The 23,096-nt window shown below is 41.1% G+C and overlaps 1 protein-coding gene across 2 annotated transcripts in view; it reads right to left on the bottom strand.

Moving 5' to 3' along the window:
* Positions 1–700: 700 nt before the first annotated feature.
* LOC130366958 (carboxypeptidase A1-like) overlaps positions 701–23,096 on the bottom strand; it is a 36,605-nt gene continuing 14,209 nt past the window's right edge. The window contains exons 1-10 of one of the 2 annotated variants that reach the window (XM_056569333.1): positions 21,999–22,016; positions 20,341–20,475; positions 19,725–19,823; positions 18,209–18,310; positions 15,357–15,455; positions 15,105–15,215; positions 13,133–13,223; positions 9,009–9,208; positions 1,583–1,667; positions 701–950 (exon numbers count right to left, since the gene is read on the bottom strand). In XM_056569333.1, coding sequence (XP_056425308.1) covers positions 763–950; positions 1,583–1,667; positions 9,009–9,208; positions 13,133–13,223; positions 15,105–15,215; positions 15,357–15,455; positions 18,209–18,310; positions 19,725–19,823; positions 20,341–20,475; positions 21,999–22,001 — 1,113 coding nt within the window. In that variant the 5' untranslated portion in view covers positions 22,002–22,016 and the 3' untranslated portion in view covers positions 701–762. Of the gene's footprint in view, positions 951–1,582; positions 1,668–9,008; positions 9,209–13,132; positions 13,224–15,104; positions 15,216–15,356; positions 15,456–18,208; positions 18,311–19,724; positions 19,824–20,340; positions 20,476–21,998; positions 22,017–23,096 lie in introns of those variants that run through there. The other variant, XM_056569332.1, reaches the window with a different exon arrangement.

The following is a 23,096-nucleotide window of genomic DNA, read 5'->3' as shown; positions in this document are numbered from 1 at the left end:
GGCACAGGGTGGCTGAGTGGGCATTTCCATGTGTGCGGAGACCAGGATGTGCTGTGTAGCAGGGCCAGGTACAGTTGGAATGGTGGCGGCACAGCACAGGGGCAGGTGAGTACACGTTTTGTTGTGTTTTTACTCCAGACAAGAGTATTTCTTGAAAGAAACCTCTCAACGGTTTTATGAAGGGCAGAATGAAATAGTAACAGATACCTGCAAAGTTTCAGAAAAAACAAAGTGATCAAAGTTATGGCTCAGGAAGATGTACCTGATAGGGGCTCCTCTCTGGCTTCTTGTGCCTTAAAAGCTCTTCCTCGTATAGATAGTAGGGAGAAGCCAGGTGGAAAGAAACTGGAAGAAAGCTAGCCAGTGTGGTTGTTTTTTAAAGCTATGCTTATCTTTGAAACTGTGTATTGTTTTAGAATAAAATATGATTCACTGTCATCAGAAGGCTTGTCACTATTTCGTGTTGCCCAAGATTCGAGCAGCCCATTTAATTAAATAAAATGTATACTCTTCTGCTGCCAGAGTACTGAAGTATCATTTCTTTTTCTTAGATTTTACAAAAGAAAACTCTGGTAATATGGAAGATTTTTAGAAAAAAAAAGACATATAGACAGCTATGTAATGTTCTTTTCAATAAACTAACCAATTCCTTGGAAACTCGACGAATAAGAAAATGATAAAGTGCACAATGAAACATGGAAAACATATTTATTTTTTATGTAACTTTGTTCAGTTCTTTATTTTTCAGAGACACTTAAAGACTTAATATGGGTGATCCTTGACATGTTCCATAACTGTCATGAGTGCCAGCCAAGTCTCTTCTGCTGTAGGTATGATCTGCTCAGCAGGAAGGATGAAGCCGTATTTTCCCGTGTCTCTTAATTCAAAAGTATAGGAATACTTGACGCCGTTATTATAGGCCCAGTCGGTTGTTGTGCCATCCGCTCGGTCTAAAATAAATGCATGAATTTAAAATAGGATGGTTGTGTCACATGGACAAATTAGACTTATGTTAATGTGTATGTAAGGGTTAATTCTATACTTGGTTCTTCACTTTCAATTCTGATTCTTAGCCTAATGCTTTCCTTATTTAGTTTTTAAGATAGTCACAAGGCCATGTTATTATATGGACAAAAACACATAGAATATTCTGTTAGTTTCACACAGCTTCTGACACACCAAGCCACATTCTTGAAGATTATAACTCAAGTTATAGCTAACATATATCTGTTGACTAAGCTATTGCGTGTGACCTAGCAATCTATGAATTCACCATAAAACAGCTAATAAAGTTTAATTACTGGATAATAAACAGTTATGCAACTTCTTAATATACTTAGATAGCAATTTATCATTTACTACACCAGTGCCGAGTGGCCAAATTGTGGCAAAAATGTTTGCGCAAGCTTCAGTTTTGGGCGATTTGTTTTTTCCTGCAGGGTCGGAGTTTGTGCAAATTTTTTGTGCAAACACGGAGTTTATGCAAAAACTGTCAGAACAGGAGAGAAATTTATGCTGCGGATGTATCTCTCAGCATTTCATACTGTAAATAAGACAATTATTCCTCCTTTGTGCTACTTACAAATGGTGGCAATAGTGGTTCCATAAGTATATCGCGTTCCATGCAAAGAAGCCAAAGCAGTTGCTGTTCGTTCGGCCAGTTCCATCTAAGAACATAATGAAGCTGTTAGGTTAAAGTATCATCAAGTTCAAAATCCCAAATCCTCATATTTCCTGCTTTGTCAGTTATGATTTATGTATAGACAAGTCTGAGCCACACGTTTAGGCCCAGATTTATTAAAAAATAAAAAACAGTCTGATTTGTTCATAACAATCAATCACAGCTCAACTTTCCTTTCTTCATTTGCATTGATAGAATTAAAGTTGAGCTGTGATTGGTTGTTATGAGCAAATTTTTGTGCAAATGAGAAGAAGGAAAAAATGGGAGCAACTCACCCGAGACCCAAGAGGTTAACAAGGTATATTCTTTATTCCATAAAGTGCCAGTGCATATGTAGACCACGGGAGGCAGGTGTTACAGTGGGGGAGCAGTAGACAGCACCGGGCCACGGTCCGTATCGTGCTATCAAAGCACTTCGTCAGGCCCCTGGGCCTGACAAAGTGCTTTGATAGCACGATACGGACCGTGGCCCGTCACTGTCTGCTGCTCCCCCACTGTAAAACCTGCCTCCCGTGGTCTACATATGCACTGGCACTTTATGGAATAAAGAATATACCTTGTTAACCTCTTGGGTCTCGTGTGAGTTGCTCCCGTTTTTTCCTTCTTCTCATTTGCACTTTATGGACTGTACCGCATTGTGTGAGCACCACCCACAGCAGGCACATTACCTCCTAGCGCAGTCTTAGTATAAGACATTGTGACATCTATTTACCAGTATATACTAGTGCCAGGCTCCACTTTTCTTGTTGAATGGACATGAGCAAATTTTTGTTCTCATATTGATTGATAAATCTGGGACTTTTTTTCTGAAGCAATTTTCAAACACAAAACTTTGACATTTTTGACTAAAATATAGTTACAGTAGAAGAGCTATTTAGATAATGTTTTATTTGATTACATATACACTTTCCTATAGGGAACTTTTTGGTTAGGGCTCCAATGCATTTACAGCGGGTGAAATAAATATTGACATTTTTCTTAATAAATATATTTCCAAAGGTGCTATTGACATGTATTTTTCACCAGATATAACCCAAGTAATTCATACATACAAAGGAACCAAAAATTAAGAAATTCATTTGTATATATTTGAAATGACACCGGAAAAAAGGTATCAAACGCATTAAGAAAATGAGGTACAAAAAGGCATGGAAAGCCAGGACATCAGCTGGGATCTATCAGTAATAGTAGCCCCTTGTCAGTGCAAATTAATTTCAGCTGATTTAGTCACGACTGATGGCCTACAAAAAGGTCTCATTGCCAAGGTGTTGCTACAGAATGTTCTATATTAGCACTGTAAGGGCCCTAATACCAAAGTTGGAAGATAATGATTTCACCATGAATTTTCCTCCACCAGGTGCTCCTTGCAGGCTCCATGGCCTGCATGCATGCTCACCACACAATACTCCATTGCTCAATAAAAAGCATGTTGAGGCTTTTTTAAAGTTTGCTGCATAACATTTGGAAAGGCCAGTGAAATACCTGGAGATAACAGCAGAACTGAACTGTTTGGATGCCATAACAAACTCTGTGTTTGGAGAAGAAATTATACTACCCATCACCCTAAAAACACCATACCAACAGTGAGGTTTGGAGGTGTGAACATCATGGTGAACATAAAACTTCAAATAATTAAAGTAAGGATGAATGGGCAAATTTACCAAGATATTCTTGACAAAAAATCTGCTGCCACCTACTAGGACAGGGGTCGGCAACCCGCGGCTCCGGAGCCGCATGCGGCTCTTTTAAGCCTTTGCTGCGGCTCCGCAATTCTGTCCCGGTCCCGGTCACCCTTTCCTTTACTTTTACTCACCTGCCCTGGTGCCATCGGAGCGGAGTCTCTTCTTCCGGGGCCGCGCGGATCCTCACTGTCATGTGACAATGTAACGTCACATGACAGTGACGTCGCCGGCCTGCGCGCTCAGTCGAGGAGCGCCGCCGGGAGAGGAAGACACCTCGCAAGGAACTGGTGAGTACCATTACTCACTTGCTTAACCCCTCACCCCGCGGCAGCGTTAATGCTGCCGCGGGGTGAGGGGTTAACGCTACCGCTGCCATGGGGTGAGGGGTAACTTAACCCCTCACCCCATGGCAGCGGCAGCGTTATCGCTGCCGCGGGGTGAGAGGCCTACCGCTGCCATGTGGTGAGGGGTAACTTAACCCCTCACCAGGCTCATCCCATGGCAGCGGCAGCGTTAACGGTTGGATAACCCCTCACCCCGTGGCAGCATTAACCCCCCTCTCCCCAGCCTACCCCAGGCCTGGGCCTAAAAAAAGCCCACCCCAGGCCTGGGCCTAAAAAAAGCCCACCCCAGGCCTGGGCCTAAAAAAAAGCCCAACCCAGGCCTGGGCCTAAAAAAAAGCCCACCCCAGGCCTGGGCCTAAAAAAAAGCCCACCCCAGGCCTGGGCCTAAAAAAAAGCCCACCCCAGGCCTGGGCCTAAAAAAAAGCCCACCCCAGGCCTGGGCCTAAAAAAAAGGCCACCCCAGGCCTGGGCCTAAAAAAGGCCCACCCCAGGCCTGGGCCTAACTAAAAAAGCCCACCCCCAGGCCTGGGCCTAACAGTTAGGCCCAGGCCTGGGGTGGGCTTTTTTTAGTTAGGCCCAGGCCTGGGGTGGGCTTTTTTAGTTAGGGCCTAACTAAAAAAGCCCACCCCAGGCCTGGGCCTAACTAAAAAAGCCCACCCCAGGCCTGGGCCTAACTAAAAAAGCCCACCTCAGGCCTGGGCCTAACAAAAAAAGCCCACCCCAGGCCTGGGCCTAACAGTTAGGCCCAGGCCTGGGGTGGGCTTTTTTAGTTAGGCCCAGGCCTGGGGTGGGCTTTTTTAGTTAGGCCCAGGCCTGGGGTGGGCTTTTTTAGTTAGGGCCTAACAAAAAAAGCCCACCCCAGGCCTGGGCCTAACTAAAAAAAGCCCACCTCAGGCCTGGGCCTAACTAAAAAAGCCCACCCCAGGCCTGGGCCTAACTAAAAAAGCCCACCCCAGGCCTGGGCCTAACAAAAAAAGCCCACCCCAGGCCTGGGCCTAACAGTTAGGCCCAGGCCTGGGGTGGGCTTTTTTAGTTACGCCCAGGCCTGGGGTGGGCTTTTTTAGTTAGGGCCTAACAAAAAAAAGCCCACCCCAGGCCTGGGCCTAACTAAAAAAGCCCACCCCAGGCCTGGGCCTAACTAAAAAAGCCCACCCCAGGCCTGGGCCTAACTAAAAAAGCCCACCCCAGGCCTGAGCCTAACTAAAATGCCCACCCCAGGCCTGGGCCTAACTAAAAAAGCCCACCCCAGGCCTGGGCCTAACAGTTAGGCCCAGGCCTGGAGTGGGCTTCTTCAATTAGGCCCAGGCCTGGGGTGGGCTTTTTTAGTTAGGGCCTAACAAAAAAAGCCCACCCCAGGCCTGGGCCTTACTAAAAAAGCCCACCCCAGGCCTGAGCCTTAATTAAAAAGCCCACCCCAGGCTTTTTTTATTTAGGCCCAGGCCTGGGTGGGCTTTTTTATTTAGGTCCAGGCCGGGGTGGGCTTTTTTATTTGGGCCCAGGCCTGGGGTGTGCTTTTTTATTTAGGCCCAGGCCTGGGGTGGGCTTTTTTAGTTAGCCCCAGGCCTGGGCCTAAATAAAAAAGTCTACCCCTGGCCTGGGCCTAAATAAAAAAGCCCACCCCAGGCCTGGGGCTAACGAAAAAAAGCCCACCCCAGGCCTGGGCCTAAATAAAAAAGCACACCCCAGGCCTGGGCCTAAATAAAAAAGCCCACCCCTGACCTAGGCCTAAATAAAAAAGCCCACCCCCGGCCTGGACCTAAATAAAAAAGCCCACCCCAGGCCTGGGCCTAAATAAAAAAAGCCCACCCCATGCCTGGGCCTAAACATTGTTAAGTGAAAGTCCTTTTTTTCTTCAGATTGACAGCTGACTGCACGATCCTGTATATATAGCAGTAAGGTAAGAAACAATATATGCAGTGTTATATTTGTTTTAAATGTTGCAATGGTTTTGCGGCTCCCAGTTTTTTTTTCCTTCGTAAACGGGTCCAAGTGGCTCTTTTTGTCTTAAAGGTTGCAGACCCCTGTACTAGGATAATGAAGATTAAGCGAAGGCAGACATTTCAGCAAGAGATTGATCCCAAACACACAGCCAAGGAAACTCTCAAATGGTTTCAAGGAAAATAAAGCTGCTAGAAAGGCCTAGCCCAGGGGTGTCAAACTGAAATTCATCGGGGCCGCATCAGCAGTTTGGTCACCCTCAAAGGGCCGGTTGTATCTGTAGGACCCCTCCCCCCCCCCCCCCCCCCACATACCGTATATGCCGGCATATAAGACGACTGGGTGTATAAGACAACCCCCAACTTTTACAGTTAAAATGTAGAGTTTGGGATATAGTTGCCATATAAGACTACCCCTCCTATCGCAATGTACAGTACCTTGTAGTTCCCCCCACATTAGGTAGGCAGAATGTTCCCCCACATTAGTAGGCAGCATGTTCCCCAACATTAGTTGGCAGCATGTTCCCCCACATTAGGTTGGCAGTATAGTTCCCCCCACATTAGGTTGGCAGTATAGTTCCCCCCACATTAGGTAGGCAGTATAGTTCCCCCCACATTAGGTAGGCAGTATAGTTCCCCCCACATTAGGTTGGCAGTATAGTTCCCCCACATTAGTTGGCAGTATAGTTCCCCCCACATTAGGTTGGCAGTATAGTTCCCCCCACATTAGGTTGGCAGTATAGTTCCCCCCACATTAGGTTGGCAGTATAGTTCCCCCCACATTAGGTTGGCAGTATAGTTCCCCCCACATTAGGTTGGCAGTATAGTTCCCCCCACATTAGGTTGGCAGTATAGTTCCCCCCACATTAGGTTGGCAGTATAGTTTCCCCCACATTAGGTTGGCAATATAGTTCCCCCCACATTAGGTAGGCAGCATATTCCCCCACATTAGTTGGCAGCATGTTCCCCCACATTAGGTTGGCAGTATAGTTCCCCTCACATTAGGTATGCAGCATGTTCCCCCACATTAGTTGGCAGCATGTTCCCCCACATTAGTTGGCAGTATAGTTCCCCCCACAATAGGTAGGCAGCATGTTCCCCCACATTAGTTGGCAGCATGTTCCCCCACCTTAGTTGGCAGTATAGTTCCCCCCACATTAGGTAGGCAGCATGTTCCCCCACATTAGTTGGCAGCATGTTCCCCCACATTAGGTAGGCAGTATAGTTCCCCCCACATTAGGTAGGCAGCATGTTCCCCCACATTAGTTGGCAGTATAGTTCCCCCCACATTAGGTTGGCAGCACCCCCCCCCCTCCCTCCCTCCCTCCCCACAGACATACAGCCTCCAGCCATATACAGTGTATGGCTGGAGGCTGTATGTCTGTGTACTGCCCCCACTGTGATCCGGTCACCGCTCCTCCGGCCTGGGGTCACATCTACTGCTATGGCCTATGGACCATAGCAGTAGGTGCCAGGACCGGTCGAGTGGTGACCGGAATGCTGAAGAAGATAATACGCCGCCGGTCACTTACCAAGGCCTGTGCGCGTCCTCCTGCGATGATCCTGCCGTCCTCCTGTTACTCCCGCGTCTCTATGGTTGTACGCACGGGACATCACTGACGTACAACCATAGAGGCGGAGGACCAGGAGGACCGAAGGAAGGATCGCCGCGCATGCACTGAAGAGGCGGCTTTCTTTTTTTTTTTATTAAAGGTGAAGGCTGTCGGCGGGCCACATGACGAGGTCTGGCGGGCCGGATTCGGCCCGCGGGCCGGGTGTTTGACACCCCTGGCCCTAGCCACATGACTCAAATCCCAATCACAATCTATGGAAAGATTCAAAGATCATGATTCACAGAGAAGGTACATGGAACCTTAAAGACTTGAAAACTGTGTGGAAGAATGGGCCAAAACCACACCAGAGTGAAGCATGTGACTAGTTTCCCCATACAGGAGGCGCCTTGAAGCCATTATTAAATAAATATCAGTAAGCATGTTCAATACTTGTTTCCTGTGTCATGTCACATTATTACACATAATTTCTAGGCTTATTTTATTTTTTCTTTGTATGTATGGATTACTCGGTCTTTTACGAACATCTGCTGAAAATTTAATATTAATGGCATCTTTTAAAATATATTTAGTGAGAAAAATGGTGACATGTTCAATACTTATTTTACCCGCTGTATATCTGCACACCCCTTTTTGCCCTCATCAATTAACATGGAAGGGGATAAGACTTGAATTAATTATTGGAATTGTACAGGAAAAGAAAAGTTTTCTTCTTAGGGTCTGTTCTTTAGATAACCAGGAAAAATAATAAAGAAAGACGGAAGAGGACTAAGCCTATTGCTTACATGAATGGCGGCAGTGTTTTTACTGTGTTATTCCCATTAGTTTTGTTTAGCAATAGACAAAAATTTGGGAAAAAATATTATACTACTCTTGCCTTGAGTTAAACCTGGCATTGTTGCACTCATTAAAGGAGTTTTCTAAGCAAATTCATCATCTTATCCATCTCTGTGCTGTATCTTTGTTTTGATACTGCCAGGGCTTGCTGTAGGTGGGTTTAACAATGTTAAGGACTACAATTCCCAGGATTCCTCTTCTCTAGACACATGGCCTTTTTTAAAAAGCGGCCTTCCCTTCAGTTAGAAAGTATGTGGTAGTGCTGTAATCACACACTGTCTTAAAGGGTACTCTGGTGGTTTTTCTTTTTAAATCAACTGGTTCCAGAAAGTTAAACAGATTTGTAATTTACTTCCATTAAAAAAATCTTAATCCTTATAGTACTTATTAGCTGCTGTATGCTCTACAGGAAGTTCTTTTCTTTTTGAATTTCCTTTCTGTTTGACCACAGTGCTCTCTGCTGACACATCTGTCCATAACAGAAATTGTCCAGAGTAGGAGCAAATCCCCATAGCAAACCTCTCCTGCGCTAGACAGTTCCTGGCATGGACAGAGATGTCAGCAGAGAGCACTGTGGTCAGACTGAAAAGAACAACTCAACTTCCTGTGGAGCATACAGCAGCCTGAAAAGTACTGTAAGGATTAAGATTTTTTTAATAGAAGTAAAAAAAAAAAATTCCAATGGAGTACCCCTTTAACACACAATACAGCTCTACTACTAACAAATTGCTCTGCTGCTCATAGACACTACACAATTTTACGCCCAGCATAAATACAACCCCTCCTGAGAAATTCCCTCCACAAACAGGAGATGAACACCCGGAGCATGGTCATGTGACCTTATGGAGAATTACTTTCAGAGGCATTCCACAGACAGTAAATTAGTGATACATCTTACTGCACGTAAACCATAATTTTTAAAATATTGTCAAACCCAATTTGTTGCTAATTCTTACCAACTCTTCGTGGTCTGGTGCGAGATTATTTGTGTAGCCATATGGAAAGAGCAGCATCTGCGAGTAGCTGTGTATAGTTAGCATAGCCTTCACATTGCCATGAGCCAAAATGAAATCCACAACAGAGTAAACTTCAGGCTCAGAATGAGGATGTGGTCCATGGTATGTCTCATCACATGGATTACTGCTGGAACCAGGGCCTGCAAAACCATAAATGGAAATGTGTCACAGTCCTCTAAAAATCATCACTAAATTACTCCATAAGAAAAAGTTGCTCACTATGGCCCAGATTTATCAAACTGTGTGAGAGAAAAAGTAGAGTGATTTCCCCACAGCAGTTAATCACAGCTCAGCTTTCACTTTACCTCAGCTCGTTAGCTGAGCTGTGATTGGTTGTTGTGTGAAAATCCCTCCACATTTTCTCTCACACAGTTTCATAAATCTGGGCCTATGTTCTTTGAGGTTTCCAAAGCTCAATAGGAGTTTATGCCCTGCTTGGTACAACTAACTACAACTGGCTTTATATGTTAAGTGGGATGTCAATCAAGACAAAGTGGGTGTGGAAACATCTACTACATTGTGACTAATCACCACTTAGATGGCTTCCGGTGGTCCAAATTCTTAAAGGGGTACTCCGGTGGAAAAATTTATTTATTTATTTTTTTAAACAACTGGTGCCAGAAAGTTAAACAGATTTGTAAATTACTTCTATTAAAAAATCTTAATCCTTCCAGTACTTATTAGCTGCTGAATACTAAAGAGGAAATTATTTTCTTTTTGGAACACAGAGCTCTCTGCTGAATCACGAGCACAGTGTTCTCTGCTGACATCTGTCCATTTTAAGAACTGTCCAGAGTAGGAGAAAATCCCTATAGCAAACATATGCTGCTCTGGACAGACAAAATGGACAGAGAGCACTGTGCTCGTGATGTTAGCAGAGAGCTCTGTGTTCCAAAAAGAAAATAATTTCCTCTGTAGTATTCAGCAGCCTATAAGTACTGGAAGGATTAAGATTTTTTTAATAGAAGTAATTTACAAATCTGTTTACCTTTCTGGCACCAGTTGATAAAAAAAAAAAAGTTTTCCACCGGAGTACCCCTTTAAAGGCGAAGTCTCATCCTCCAAAATTCTGAAAAACGTATCCCCTATACGCTTATCCCCTTATCCCTTATCTGCAGGATGAGATATCTCCTTTAAAAACTGCAAAATTTATGGAAAAAAATGTTGTCTACTTTATTGGACAAATTGGTTGGTCTGGATGGTCCTTCAGCACCACAAATAGGAGTATTTATCAGAGAACACTAATCAACTAAGGCTGCAGTCACACAATGATTTGAATGTCCGCTGCACAGAAACGATTTTAGAAGCTCAAATCGGCTGAAATTGTATCTGTGCACGGGCATGTACAGGTCCATTAACTATTATGGTGCTGCGGACCCGATCATAGTCTGCTAGTGACTACGATCTGGTCATTTTCTCTGATCTGTATGATCTGGCAGACCACGATTTTCAGTCCGTGTCAAAAATCTGACATGCTGAGAAAATGACCAGATCGTAGTCACTAGCAGACTATGATCGGGTCCGCAGCACCATAATAGTTAATAGGCCCGTACATGTCCGAACTCAAATCGTGGTGTGAATGCAGCCTAAGTAAAACTAAGTAACAACTATAAAAATACAGACAACCACCCTTGGGGAGGGGGTGGCATAGTCTGTTGGGGGGGGGTTCTTTATGGTGTGATGTTTGCAGTTTTTGTGGCAGTATGTCTTTACATTTTTTGAGCCAAAGATAGAAGTGGATTCAAAAGTAAAGGGAAATATAAGGTAAGGACTTTATTTATTTCACAAAATGTCAGAAGAAAGAAACTGTGCACTCACCAGATGATCCTGCAGCTTTAATTTCATTCCAAGAAAAAAGCTGTCGTGCTGTACAGACAAGGATACATTGTATGCCGGGTGGCTAAGATGACAAAGTAGTGGGGGAAAAGAGCTATTTTCTCTTTTCTCCCACTACCTTGTCATCTTAGCCGCCCAGAAAACAATGTATCCTCATCTGTACAGCACGACAGCTTTTTTCTTGAAATGAAATAAAAGCTGCATTGTATTAAATTGTATTCTGGGCGGCAAAAAAACGACAAGGTAGTGGGAGAAAAAGAGAAAATAGCTCTTTTCCTCCACTACCTTGTCATCTTAACCACCCGGCATCTGGTGAGTGCACCATTTCTTCCTTCTGACACTTTGTGGAATAAGCTAGCAATCTTCTGTTATGTGTATGCACCGCGGTGCAGACCACATTCCGTCTGCTCAAAAGCCCAGACTTTGGTCTCCTGCTGGACTGGCAGGAGGCCAAACTCAGGAAGTGCTGTCTGGCCACAGGCAGTGAATAGGACTTACTCTCTGCTTGTGTATGAAACAGGGAGAGTAAGTGCTATTCACTGCCTATGGCCAGACAGCACTTCCTGAGTTAGGTCTCCTGCCAGGAGACCAAGGTCTGTGGTTTTGAGCAACAGAATGCGGTCTGGACCAGAAGGGAGAGCCGTAGTGGCAAGATTTATAAAGCCATGAAAGTTACAGGGAGTAAATTACAAATCTTATTTATTTTATGTACTGTATCATAGGCAAAACAAATAATTTTAATGACAGTGACCATTTAAGGAATTATTAAATAATTTAAAGAAACCGTATGATTAAAAAAATAGCCTTGTTTAAAGCTAGAGTTGTTAGCACACAGAAGCTGCTAAAGGGTTTAAATGGGTACTCTGCCGCTAGACATGTTATCCCTTATATAAAGGATAGGGGATAACATGTCTGATCGTGGGGGTACGGCTGCTGGGACCCCATGCGATCTCTGCCGGGGCACCCCAGTCATCCTGTGCATGGAGCAAACTCTGCTCCGTGCCAGATGACTGGCGATCACAGCTGCCACGCCCCTCCATTCATGTCGATGGGAGGAGGCGTGACGGCTGTGTACTAGCCAATCATGCCCCCTCCAATAGACGTGAATGGAGGAGACGTGGCGTGATCCTAGGCTTCCTAGGCTTCCGTGACCATACCGCCGCAGCACCGGCATGGAGATTGCGGGGGGTCCCAGTGGCTGGACCCCCCACGATGAGACATGTTATCCTCTATCCTTTGGATAGGGGAATAACGTGTCTAAGGGCAGATTACCGCACACTTAAAACAATTTTTCAGTTAGAATAAGAATGATATGGTGCCCCTGATATTCTTTAGATTCTCTCTTACAATGTCTAATATAATGTGTTCTCCATTGTAATTCCAACTAAAACAAAACTGTTATTTTTTGCAGGATCTAACAAGAAAATGTCATACTTAATCATGGGAAATTCTGTTTTTAAAGTATTATTCCAGGAAAAATGTTGTTCTATGTAACTGTCCTTAAAAACTTTATTTAAACCTCCCCCCCCCCTCCCCACCAAACCCCCATTGTGCCCACTTAGTCCGTGTTGGTCTCTCACAATGCTGCACTTCCTGCTGTATTTTTTGCACATTCCTGGTGAGCCAATTAGTAGCAGCAGGGGTTTTCTGATTGGCGTAGCGGGAAGTTCCTTGTGTGACTCAGATGCCAGAAAGAACAGCTCTATTTTTACTATAAACCCCCAAAACTTTAAGCACAGAACCAAATAAATGTAAAAAGAGGTATACTGTACTTTATTATAGTCATACAAGTATTTAAAACCCTATTAAAAGCAATGAAAAAGTAGAACATTCACAAAATGCAGCATGATGTGCATGGTATGTAACTCAGAAATGTATGTATATAGAGGTGCTCCCTGTAAAAAAAAATTGAAATTTAAAAATTTGATGCGCAGGATTTTCTGCTGCAGATTTCAAGGTAAATTAAATGACAGAGAACAGCTTCTAATCGGCAGTTCCAAATCCTGCGCAGTATCCTGTATGTGTGAACGTACCTTTAATGTAGGTTACATATGATAAGTACATTAAAAACAGGGACCAAGATTAAAGTAAATACAGAAGGGAAAATAAATTAACAAAATAAAAATACCATACAGTCCAAAGTGTATAGACCCCAACACGTGTTTCGCATTGCACTTTTTTGAGTTTTACTGGGTTAGAAATATGAACCATATAATCATGTTTTGTACCTCCAAAACCTGCATTCCAATTCCTGTTGGGGTCCACACCAATACAAGAAGAGCCCACATTGATTGACCTGGTCTTTCTCCACATGCGATTCTATAGTTACCATACAGTAAATCATTAATGAAAGAAAATAAAAGAAAATTTACAATTCCTGCAAAATTAAAACTTTACATGGGTATTTCAATATCATAAAATAATTTTTTAATAAAAATATCACACCAAGACATATAACTTACTAATAAAGTATTACTACATATTATACTGGCTTTAGCAGGTTTTTACTTGATTTACCCCTGACAGGTAGTTGTAATCACCTTTACCCCACTGTTCACAGAGGTTCCTTTTACATTTACTTGAGAGGGGAGGATTTGCTCCTCTTCTCTCAAATGTCAGTTAGCCTTTCTATCAGACCTCAGTGGTCTGAATTATCTAGCTGACCACTTCCCCATCTCCAGGTAAAATCTGGAGCTCGATCATTACAAAATAACACTTTTATTGTTGTATTAGAACATACATCTACAACGGCTCAGTGACTCAAGAGCACCTCCATATACATTCCCATTTTGGTTAAATACTATATCTTACAAGCATTGTTCTTCCTTCCTCTACTACTGACACCACCACAATCACAACCAATAAGTGGTTTATCGAGTGTAAACTTAGGTCATTCCTTTGGAGAAAGCATGCAGAAGTGCTCTGTTTTTTAGTTGTTTTTGTACATACAGACGAAATAGAGGGAGATTAATCAAAACCTGTCCAGAGGAAGAGTGGTGCAGCTGTAGACACAATTGAATAGCTGTTATGGTATAAAAAGCAAACTGCACCTTTCCTGCAGTTGACGGTGGTTATCAAACGGATAAAATCACCTTTATATTTCTCAGCCAGGTGTCAAGAAGATGGAGCTGATCAACTATCACAGCCTGTTACACCTCCTCACTACCCATAACCTCCCAGCACCTCCTTGACTGATGTGTAGACCTGTAAACAGCAATCAAGGAGGGATTGAGTGGTAAGGTCATACCAGTCTGCGGTAATTGAGCAGCTTGACTCTGCCTCCTTGACACTTGGCAGAGAAATATAACGGGAGTTTGGCAACTACTTCAGCTACAGGAAAGGTGCAGTTTGCTTTTATACCCTAAGGGTACATTCACATGAGCGGATTTTTTTTTGCGGGTTTTCAGCTGCGTATTTGAAAGTGGGCGGGCTCTTCTCGGCTGTCCGCAGCAGATTTTCCACGGCGGAATTTACACTGTGGAAAATCCACCGCAAGTCCCATTGAAGTCAGTAGGGACTGACTTCAATGCAAAACCCGCAAAAAAAATCCACTCGTGTGAACATACCCTAACAGCTATCCAAAGATGTTAGCAGCTGTTAGCAGATTCCTCTTATACTGCATCGGGTTGCCTTTTCACTGTTATTTACTACTGTATGAGAGAGGTAGTTACAAAGTTGATACTAAAAAGACGGAGAATGGAACTCACCCAAATACTTGAAACAATGGTGTTGAATTGCACTGTCCTGCACTTTTTGTACTTTGATGACTTAAATAAAGCGTCAAGATTGTTTCAAGTATATGCTGCCTCTTTTAACTATTGACTTTACAATTGCTCTCTCTATTGTACATAGGACACCCCCCTGCTATTCCTGTAGTCACGTGGCTTTCCTGTGGATTTTGCATTGCATGTCATGCTGTGCCAGCTATCTGTTTCCACTCTGTGTATAGCTACAAAGTTAGGCGGTCCTACAGCACTGTGACAACAACACAAAAACCCAGATGTATCAATCTGCCTGAAACCAAAACTGTCTGGTTTTGCCCATAACAACCAATCACAGCTCAACTTTCATATCTTAAGAAGCTGTGGTAAAATATCAGCTGAGCTGTGATTGGTTGATTGTGTCGTTTTCAGGTAGATTGATGAATTTGGGCCAATGTCTCAGTATAAACCTACCGTAGTTTACCATTAGCAATCTTACCGTACTGTGGGTGTATGCATAACCATCAGGGTTGGTAACAATCTCCAGAAATATGTCCATGTTGTTCAGAATATCGGTGAGTGATGAGTCGACACCATAGCTGCTTGCAATCTATGAATACAACAGGAATATGCACAAATATAGCTGATACAGTTTGTAATAATATGTTCAAAAAGTTAAAAAAAAATACTTGTGATGTAGATTAATTACTGTAAATTTGCATTATTAAACATAATAGTCCTTGATCACAACCTTTTTAGCTGTCCAAACACCGGTGGCCTGGGTAATCCACTCACGAGAATGAATTCCAGTGTCGATCCATATGGCTGGTTTGTTTCCACCTGTACTGAACTAGAGCACATTTGAAAAAAATGTGTAAAGATATGTGAAAATGTATTCAAATCTTATTTTACTGTTGCAGGCCATTAAAAGATACACAGGACAAATCTAGGATAATAAAGATTAGCTTTATTAAGTCCCTAAACATTAATAGCTAAACAAAAAATAAACAATAGTGCAGATGCATTGAAGAGGGTTCCTTGAAATGGAAACCAAGTACTTTATAATATATTCAGAGCGCACAAATTTAAAAATAATAAGAAGGTTACGATGTAAGAAACAGTCCAATAGCAAATGTCCCATATATTCATAAACCAATATCAATCAAGACTTTGCGCCCCAATACACATTATATCTTGCTTAGTCAGAAAGCTTCCGCTAGATAGTGTCACATTTTATATGACCCTCCACCAATCAGATTAGTGCCCCCTCCCCCACACAACAGTCTGTCATGTGCCCATCAACCCAAAACATGCACCCTAAGCATGCAAAATGGGTGCATGCGCTATACACCTCTTCTGGATGATCGTGCATGTGAAAAATAGAAATTATTTCTACTCAAACAGGTCCCCCCACTGTTAGACTACCGTAAACAACTATCAGCTTTGTCTGATTAGATTTATCTTATATTTTTATGTAAATGATCTAATAAGTTAGATAAGATCCAGGGCTCAAGTCCTGTAGGAACGCGAGGGAGCGGAGTTCCTGCACTATGTCTAGAGCAGGAACACAGTTCCCAATAGCAGGAGTTCTGCAGGGCCAGCCCTTGAGTGGAAATCTTGGGTGAGTTCCTGCACTTTTTTTTCCCAGGACTTGACCTCTGATAAGATCAATTAATAAATGTGTGACAGAGATTTGCTATTTATGACAAATTTAAAATAGGACTAGATATGTCATATGCAGTTTCAGCCTCAGGATTAACCTCTTTTAGGTGTTTTTTTTTTTTTTAATGAACTACATACAGTCATGGCGGCAAATGTTGGCACCCCTGAAATTGTACTAAAAAATGAAGTATTTCTAACAGAAAAGGATTGCAGTAACACATGTTTTGCTATACACATGTTTATTCCCTTTGTTTGTATTGGAACTAAACCAAAAAAGGAAGGAAAAAAAAGCAAACGTCCCACCAAACTCCAAAAATGGAATGGACAAAATTATTGGCACCCTTTCAAAATTGTGGAAAAATAAGATAGTTTCAAGGATGTGATGCTCCTTTAAACTCACCTGGGTCAAGTAACAGGTGTGGGCAATATAAAAAAAAATGACACCTGAAAGCAGGTAAAAAGGAGATAAGTTCACTTAGTCTTTGCATTGTGTGTCTGTGTGTGCCACAATAAGCAAGGACAACAGAAAGAGGAGAAGAGAACTGTCTGAGGACTTGAGAACCAAAATTGTGAAAAACTATCAACAATCTCAAGGTTACAAGTCCATCTCCAGAGATCTAGATTTGCCTTTGTCCACAGTGCACAAGAAGTTTGCAACCCATGGCACTGTAGCTAATCTCCCTGGGCATGGACGGAAGAGTAAAATTGGTGAACGGTGTCAACGCAGGATAGTCGGGATGGTGGATAAGCAGCCCCAAACAAGTTCCAAAGATATTCAAGCTGTCCTGCAGGCTCAGGGAGCATCAATGTCAGGGCGAACTGTACATCAACATTTAAATGAAATTAAATGCTATGGCAGGAGACCCAGAAGGACCCCACTGATGACACAGAGACATAAAAAAGCAAGACTACATTTTGCCAAAATGAACATGAGTAAGCCAAAATCCTTCTGGGAAAACATCTTGTGGACAGATGAGACCAAGCTAGAGCTTTTTGCTAAAGCACATCATTCCACTGTTCACCGAAAGTGGAATGAGGCCCACAAAGAAAAGAACACAGTACCTACAATGAAATATGGTGGAGATTCAATGATGTTTTGGGGTTGTTTTGCTGCCTCTGGCACTGGGTGCCTTGAATGTGTGCAAGACATCATGAAATCTGAGGATTACCAACGGATTTTGGGTCGCACTGTACAGCCCAGTGTCAGAGAGCTGTGTTTGCGTCCGAGATCTTGGGTCTTCCAGCAGGACAATGACCCCAAACATACATCAACAAGCACCCAGAAATAGATGGAAACAAAGCACTGGGGAGTTCTGAAGTTGCCAGATTTAAATCCCATTTTACACCTGTGGATAGATCTTAAAATTGCTGTTGGGAAAAGGCGACCTTCCAGTTTGCAAAGGAAGAGTGGTCCAACATTCCGGCTGAGAGGTGTAAGACGCTTATTGATGGTTATAGGAAGCAACTGATTTCAGTAATTTTTTATAAAGGGTGTGCAAACAAATATTAAGTTAAGGGTGTCAATAATTTTGTCCAGACCATTTTTGGAGTTTGGTGTGATATTATGTCCAATTTGCTTTTTTTCCTCCCTTATTTTGATTTAGTTCCAATAAACACAAAGGGAATAAACATGTGTATAGCAAAGTATGTGTTACTGCAATCCCTTTCTGTGAGAAATACTTCATTTTCTAGAAACAATTTTAGGGGTGCCAACATTTACGGCCATGACTGTATCTTCCGAAAAATAAAAATAATAATGTTTCTCTTTTCTGAGTCTACAATATGTTTACTGTAAATAGTAGCCATTAGTGATGCCAAATTTCCAAAACTAGAGACAAGAAATTCCACTGTAGGCAGCCATTTTGGAAGCAGTGATGAACTTTTGTCAACCAGTCACAATGGTGCATAAATATACTGGCAATTCCTCGCTCTAATCTTTACCTTTAAAGCATATATTGGACGACCTTCATAACTCTGGCCTATATCAATCTTGCTGACCAGTTTTGGGAACTCCATCACTAAACTATCTATCCAGCTGTAAATCTGAAAAAAAAAAAGGAAATAGATTAAAGCAAATGTACAAAAATATTACTATTTAAAGTTCAAAACCATTTAATTGTATTTAAATGCTATGTCCACCTTTGCGTTTAGTTTCATTTTTAGTTCTCTCAACACAATAAGATGTCAAGTAACAGGTCTAAGGCTTCTTCCCTATATTTTTTTCTTCCGTTTGAATTCACATTTCACTCTCACATAGAATTTACTAACCAATGTAGTATTTATTTATAGTTTTCACTATATGCTGTTAACCTCAGACAGATTTATCTGCTTTGTGAGTATCTTTTTAATTAAAACTGTGTCAGCTGAAAATTTATTAGAAAAATGACAGTTCTTAAGATTGGTACACAACAGAGTTGCTAAAAATTGTGTTCCATGTTCACATGCATGGAATTGACGAAGGTGTCACTACTAGAGCCCATTTCTATACTTTGACTTTAGCTAAGAAGGTAGAGCTTCTTCTTGCCCCATAAACCTCAGCGGGCCATAAACAAAGTATAGCTGGCTGTATATCAACAATGATATGTTTACCAGATAAATATCATAAGGATTGGTTCACACGGCAGTCTTTTATCTGCAGGTGAAGAGTACAGAAATTGACAGATTGCTTTATGAATATTTTTGGGTGCCGGCCCATGAATAATCAATCATCATGGCCATCTTTTCCCCATGTAATACTAGCTGTCATTTTTTATTAATAAAAGTTATGCATGCTCATTTCTACAATCTCAGCATGTTAACCAAATAAACCAAAGATGTAGAAAAAAAATCAATAAATCTCGGAGATTTTTATTTTTAGGTTGCAAACATTTCGTTGTTTTAAAATTTTACCAAATGCTCACGTGCACCGGAGGGAAACTGATGCTAGAACTGATTCCATTCACTTGAATGGGACAGTTTACAATCATCCAGCGTCTCAATTTTGACGCCAGATGGTTGGACACACCGGATTGCACTGGACAGGGGAACGCAGCTTGCTGCTTTCCCCTGTCCGCTGTCCAGAAAGAATGGACTCTGGATGCCATACAACTGATGACAACTTGTTGCATAGAGATCTAGGCTGAGTTCGCATATATGAACCCAGCCTTACAGAGTGGTTGTAAATGGCCGTATGGAATAAATACTGCTGATAACCTATTAGTTTGTTGGTTTTTTTTTGTTTCGTTTTTCTAATAAATGCCAGTTTTTGCTATTTAATAATTAGGACACGATTGCTAAAACTGGCAAGTATTAAAGAAAAACAGGTTAACAGCTGCAATTTAGAAGTATTTACTGCATATGGCAAACCACAATGCAATCACATTGTGTGTTTTTCACAGAAAGCTTTATACAACTAAACACAAATGTCTAAGGTGAAATTTTTCAAGCTTTAGAACTTATAAGAATGATGTGTATTAACCTCTTCTATTGTGTGATAGGTGGAATAACTAAAGCTATTAGTACTCCTCTCCCGGAACTTTGCAGATTGTATTTCCTGATGCTCCTGGTCCAGCAATTCCTAAGAAGTAGAAAATAAATACAAGTGATGCAGAGGAGACTCAAGACGCAGCTAATATTTACTTTGAAATAAACCCCTATATACATTTTAATGATCAAACCCCTATCTCTGCCATTTGTTCCCTCCCCTTAACAACCAATATATACTTTATAGAACATTTCTTTGCATATTTAGATGTCCTGTCAACCAATATCTAAGTAAGAGTATCTGCATCTGCTAAGCATTTAGCACAGACACAATTTAGGGATGTATCAATGAATAATCAAAATAACACTAAAACTTAAGCTACAGTAAATGTTGCCATGTTTCAGATTAACACTTTTGGATTGCTCACCATTGCTGCATTTTTAAGCTGCTGTTTGTGTATAAAGATTAATGTTCATCATACAAAGGAAATAATATGGCAAGGAGCCAGGCACTGCTTAAGAGCTACAGTTTTATTCTCCTTTCCTGCACAAAAATGGCCGCAGGGTAGCCACCAATATAAATAGTATAACTCTCTACATTTTACTGTCACCTGAACATCCTCTATCATGATGGAATAATCAATGTTGTTAGATTCCAGATACACCTTCACTTGCTGTAAAATGTCATTAGGAACTCGCATGTCCACAGGTAGATTAGGCCTTGAAGGACCGCGCCAGAAATCAACCTGAATGAAAAGAAAGCTCTTATGTTTATGTCATCAAACCTACAGTATAGTTTTGTGGATCATATAAGGGAAAATATAAATGGGTTTTGTGTTACCAGGAGGAATTTTTTTTTACACTTGTGATATATTTTTACAACTAATAAATGCTGTTACACATATATTCTTTAACCACATCCAGACTAGGCTCGTAACCCCCTTCCTGAACAGAGACATTTTCTGATTTAAGAGTACATGAAGATTTGAAAACTATAAAGCAATTTTTGTTTAGTTATTTAAAGAGGTACTCCGGTGGAACTTTTTTATTTAAATCAACTGGTCCCAGAAAGTTTAACAGATTTGTAAATTAAAATAACATAAGGAAGAGACTCTAATCGGAGACTCTAATATGTGAAAATTGTGGATATATAGGAAGGTGTGTGATATTGGGAACCAAGTTAGTAAAGTAGCGATATTAGGAAATAATAAAAAAATATATATATATATATAAAAATGAAAGTAAAAATAAAAAATATCAATAATAAATAAAAAAATTCTATTATTTTTTTATTTTTACTTTCATTTTATTTTTGTTTTTATTTTTAGATTTATTGTTATTTGTATTCTTACTTTATTATCCTTATTTTTATTTTTCATATATTTAAATTTTTGTGAAAAATTCTCATTCTTATTTTTCATTATAATTTGCTATTTGTCTCTCTGCACACCATGGCAGATTTTTTTCCCCTTCTTCCCTTTTTTTCCCTGAACCTATATACTTTATTATTCATTGTCTTACATAAATTCATCTATTTTTTTTACTCATTACTTTTACCCATTATTTGTTATACATATTTTACTTACTGTTTTTTATTAACAAATATACGCCTATTAACTAATGACTAATACATCATACATTACCTATGTAAAAGATATTTCCATCCAATACCTATTTCTATGTCCCTGTTTTGTTACAATTTGTCTAGGAACTCCAATCCTTAACGTAACCAAGTTCAGTACACCTATTGCCATACACCTGCCATGAGAATGGTATAACCAATCACATCCATTCTCAGGTCTATAAATTCTATGCAAAAAGTAACATTAAGCTTCTTTCACACTACAAAATTCTCAGTTTTTAAACATCCGTATGAAGTTCCGTCTGAAAACCAGCTGAAAACAGCAGTAACAAAATCCTATACGTCCGTTAGAAAATCCCATTATAGTCTACGGGATTTTCTAATAGCTGTTTGAATCCATTATAGTCCGTTATTGATAACGGGCGTTATTTTGTGACGGAAGATAGTTCGGAAGAAAATAGTTCATTAACTATTTTCTTCCGAACTATCTTCGGTCACAAAATAACGTCCGTTATCAATAACGGACTATAACGGATTCAAACGGCTATTAGAAAATCCCGTAGACTATAATGGGATTTTCTAACGGACGTATAGGATTTTGTTACTGCCGTTTTCAGCTGGTTTTCAGACGGAACTTCATACGGATGTTTAAAAACTGAGAATTTTGTAGTGTGAAAGAAGCCTTACCATTACTAGCTATTATCGAACATAAGCTGCTGAAGATGTCTGAAGGATGTCTATCCTGAAATGCGTCCAGTTAATTCATTGATTTTAAACTTTTATTACTGCCTTCTACTGACATTACTATTTCAGTTCTAACTGCCTTTCTACATCTGGTGTGTAAATTATCAACATCCCGCCAGGTTTACACAATGTCCCACCTGGCTCATCGCCTATCACTCACCATCATACCTATTGGAGCAGCACAGTCCTTGATCCTATCCATCCACACCAACGAAGCAACGCAGATTGCTAATCTCCAGGAAGCGGCGCAGTAACATAGTAATATAGTTCATAAATTTGAAAAAAGACCAGAGTCCATCAAGTCCAACTTATAACCCTAATGAGTCCCTACTAAGGACAATTAGGGACCGCGATTCACTTCTATCTCCTAGATCTCCTTTTACCTGCTACCAGCTAGTGCTGCACACGCGAACTAGCGGATCCCCATAGGACAGACATATTGCGGTGAGAGGACTCCCAAGGCTTGCCAGCCAAAAACACACAGCGGGTAAGATCTACCTTGTTTGTTTTTTACTTTCAGATTATCTCTTAATTTGTCTGGCGACTAACAGAGGAGCCTGCCAGTGGTATACAACGGGTACTATCTGATACAATTTATTGTTGTCATCCACTATACCACCAACAATCATACTTACGGATACTATAAATCCCAGCATGCCCTATAAACACTGCCACTAACAGTCACTACTACATTTATTATCTACTATACCACCAACGATCATAATAAGCGGGTATATGCTACACACGCACATTTGCCAAAGACTTTATTCACAGAGACTACAAATCCCAGCATGCCCTAAAAAGTACTGTTAAAGCTATATCACACAAAAGGCAATTATTGTTCAAGGGCCGGTATTTTTATTTATAAGCAGCATCTTATATATTTTTACTGTTTTTTATTATTCTATTTTATTACAAATCTGTTGTATGTATTGGTGGTGAGTCACAAGGGCCCTGGGACTACACCGCCTAGTTCATTATTACAAATAAATGTATTTATATTGCATCTATTTATGTGGGGATCAAAAGTTTGGGCACCCC

Source organism: Hyla sarda, chromosome 4 (assembly GCF_029499605.1).
Source record: "Hyla sarda isolate aHylSar1 chromosome 4, aHylSar1.hap1, whole genome shotgun sequence".
Lineage (NCBI taxonomy): Eukaryota > Metazoa > Chordata > Amphibia > Anura > Hylidae > Hyla > Hyla sarda.
This window is presented reverse-complemented; position numbering and strand designations above follow the sequence as displayed.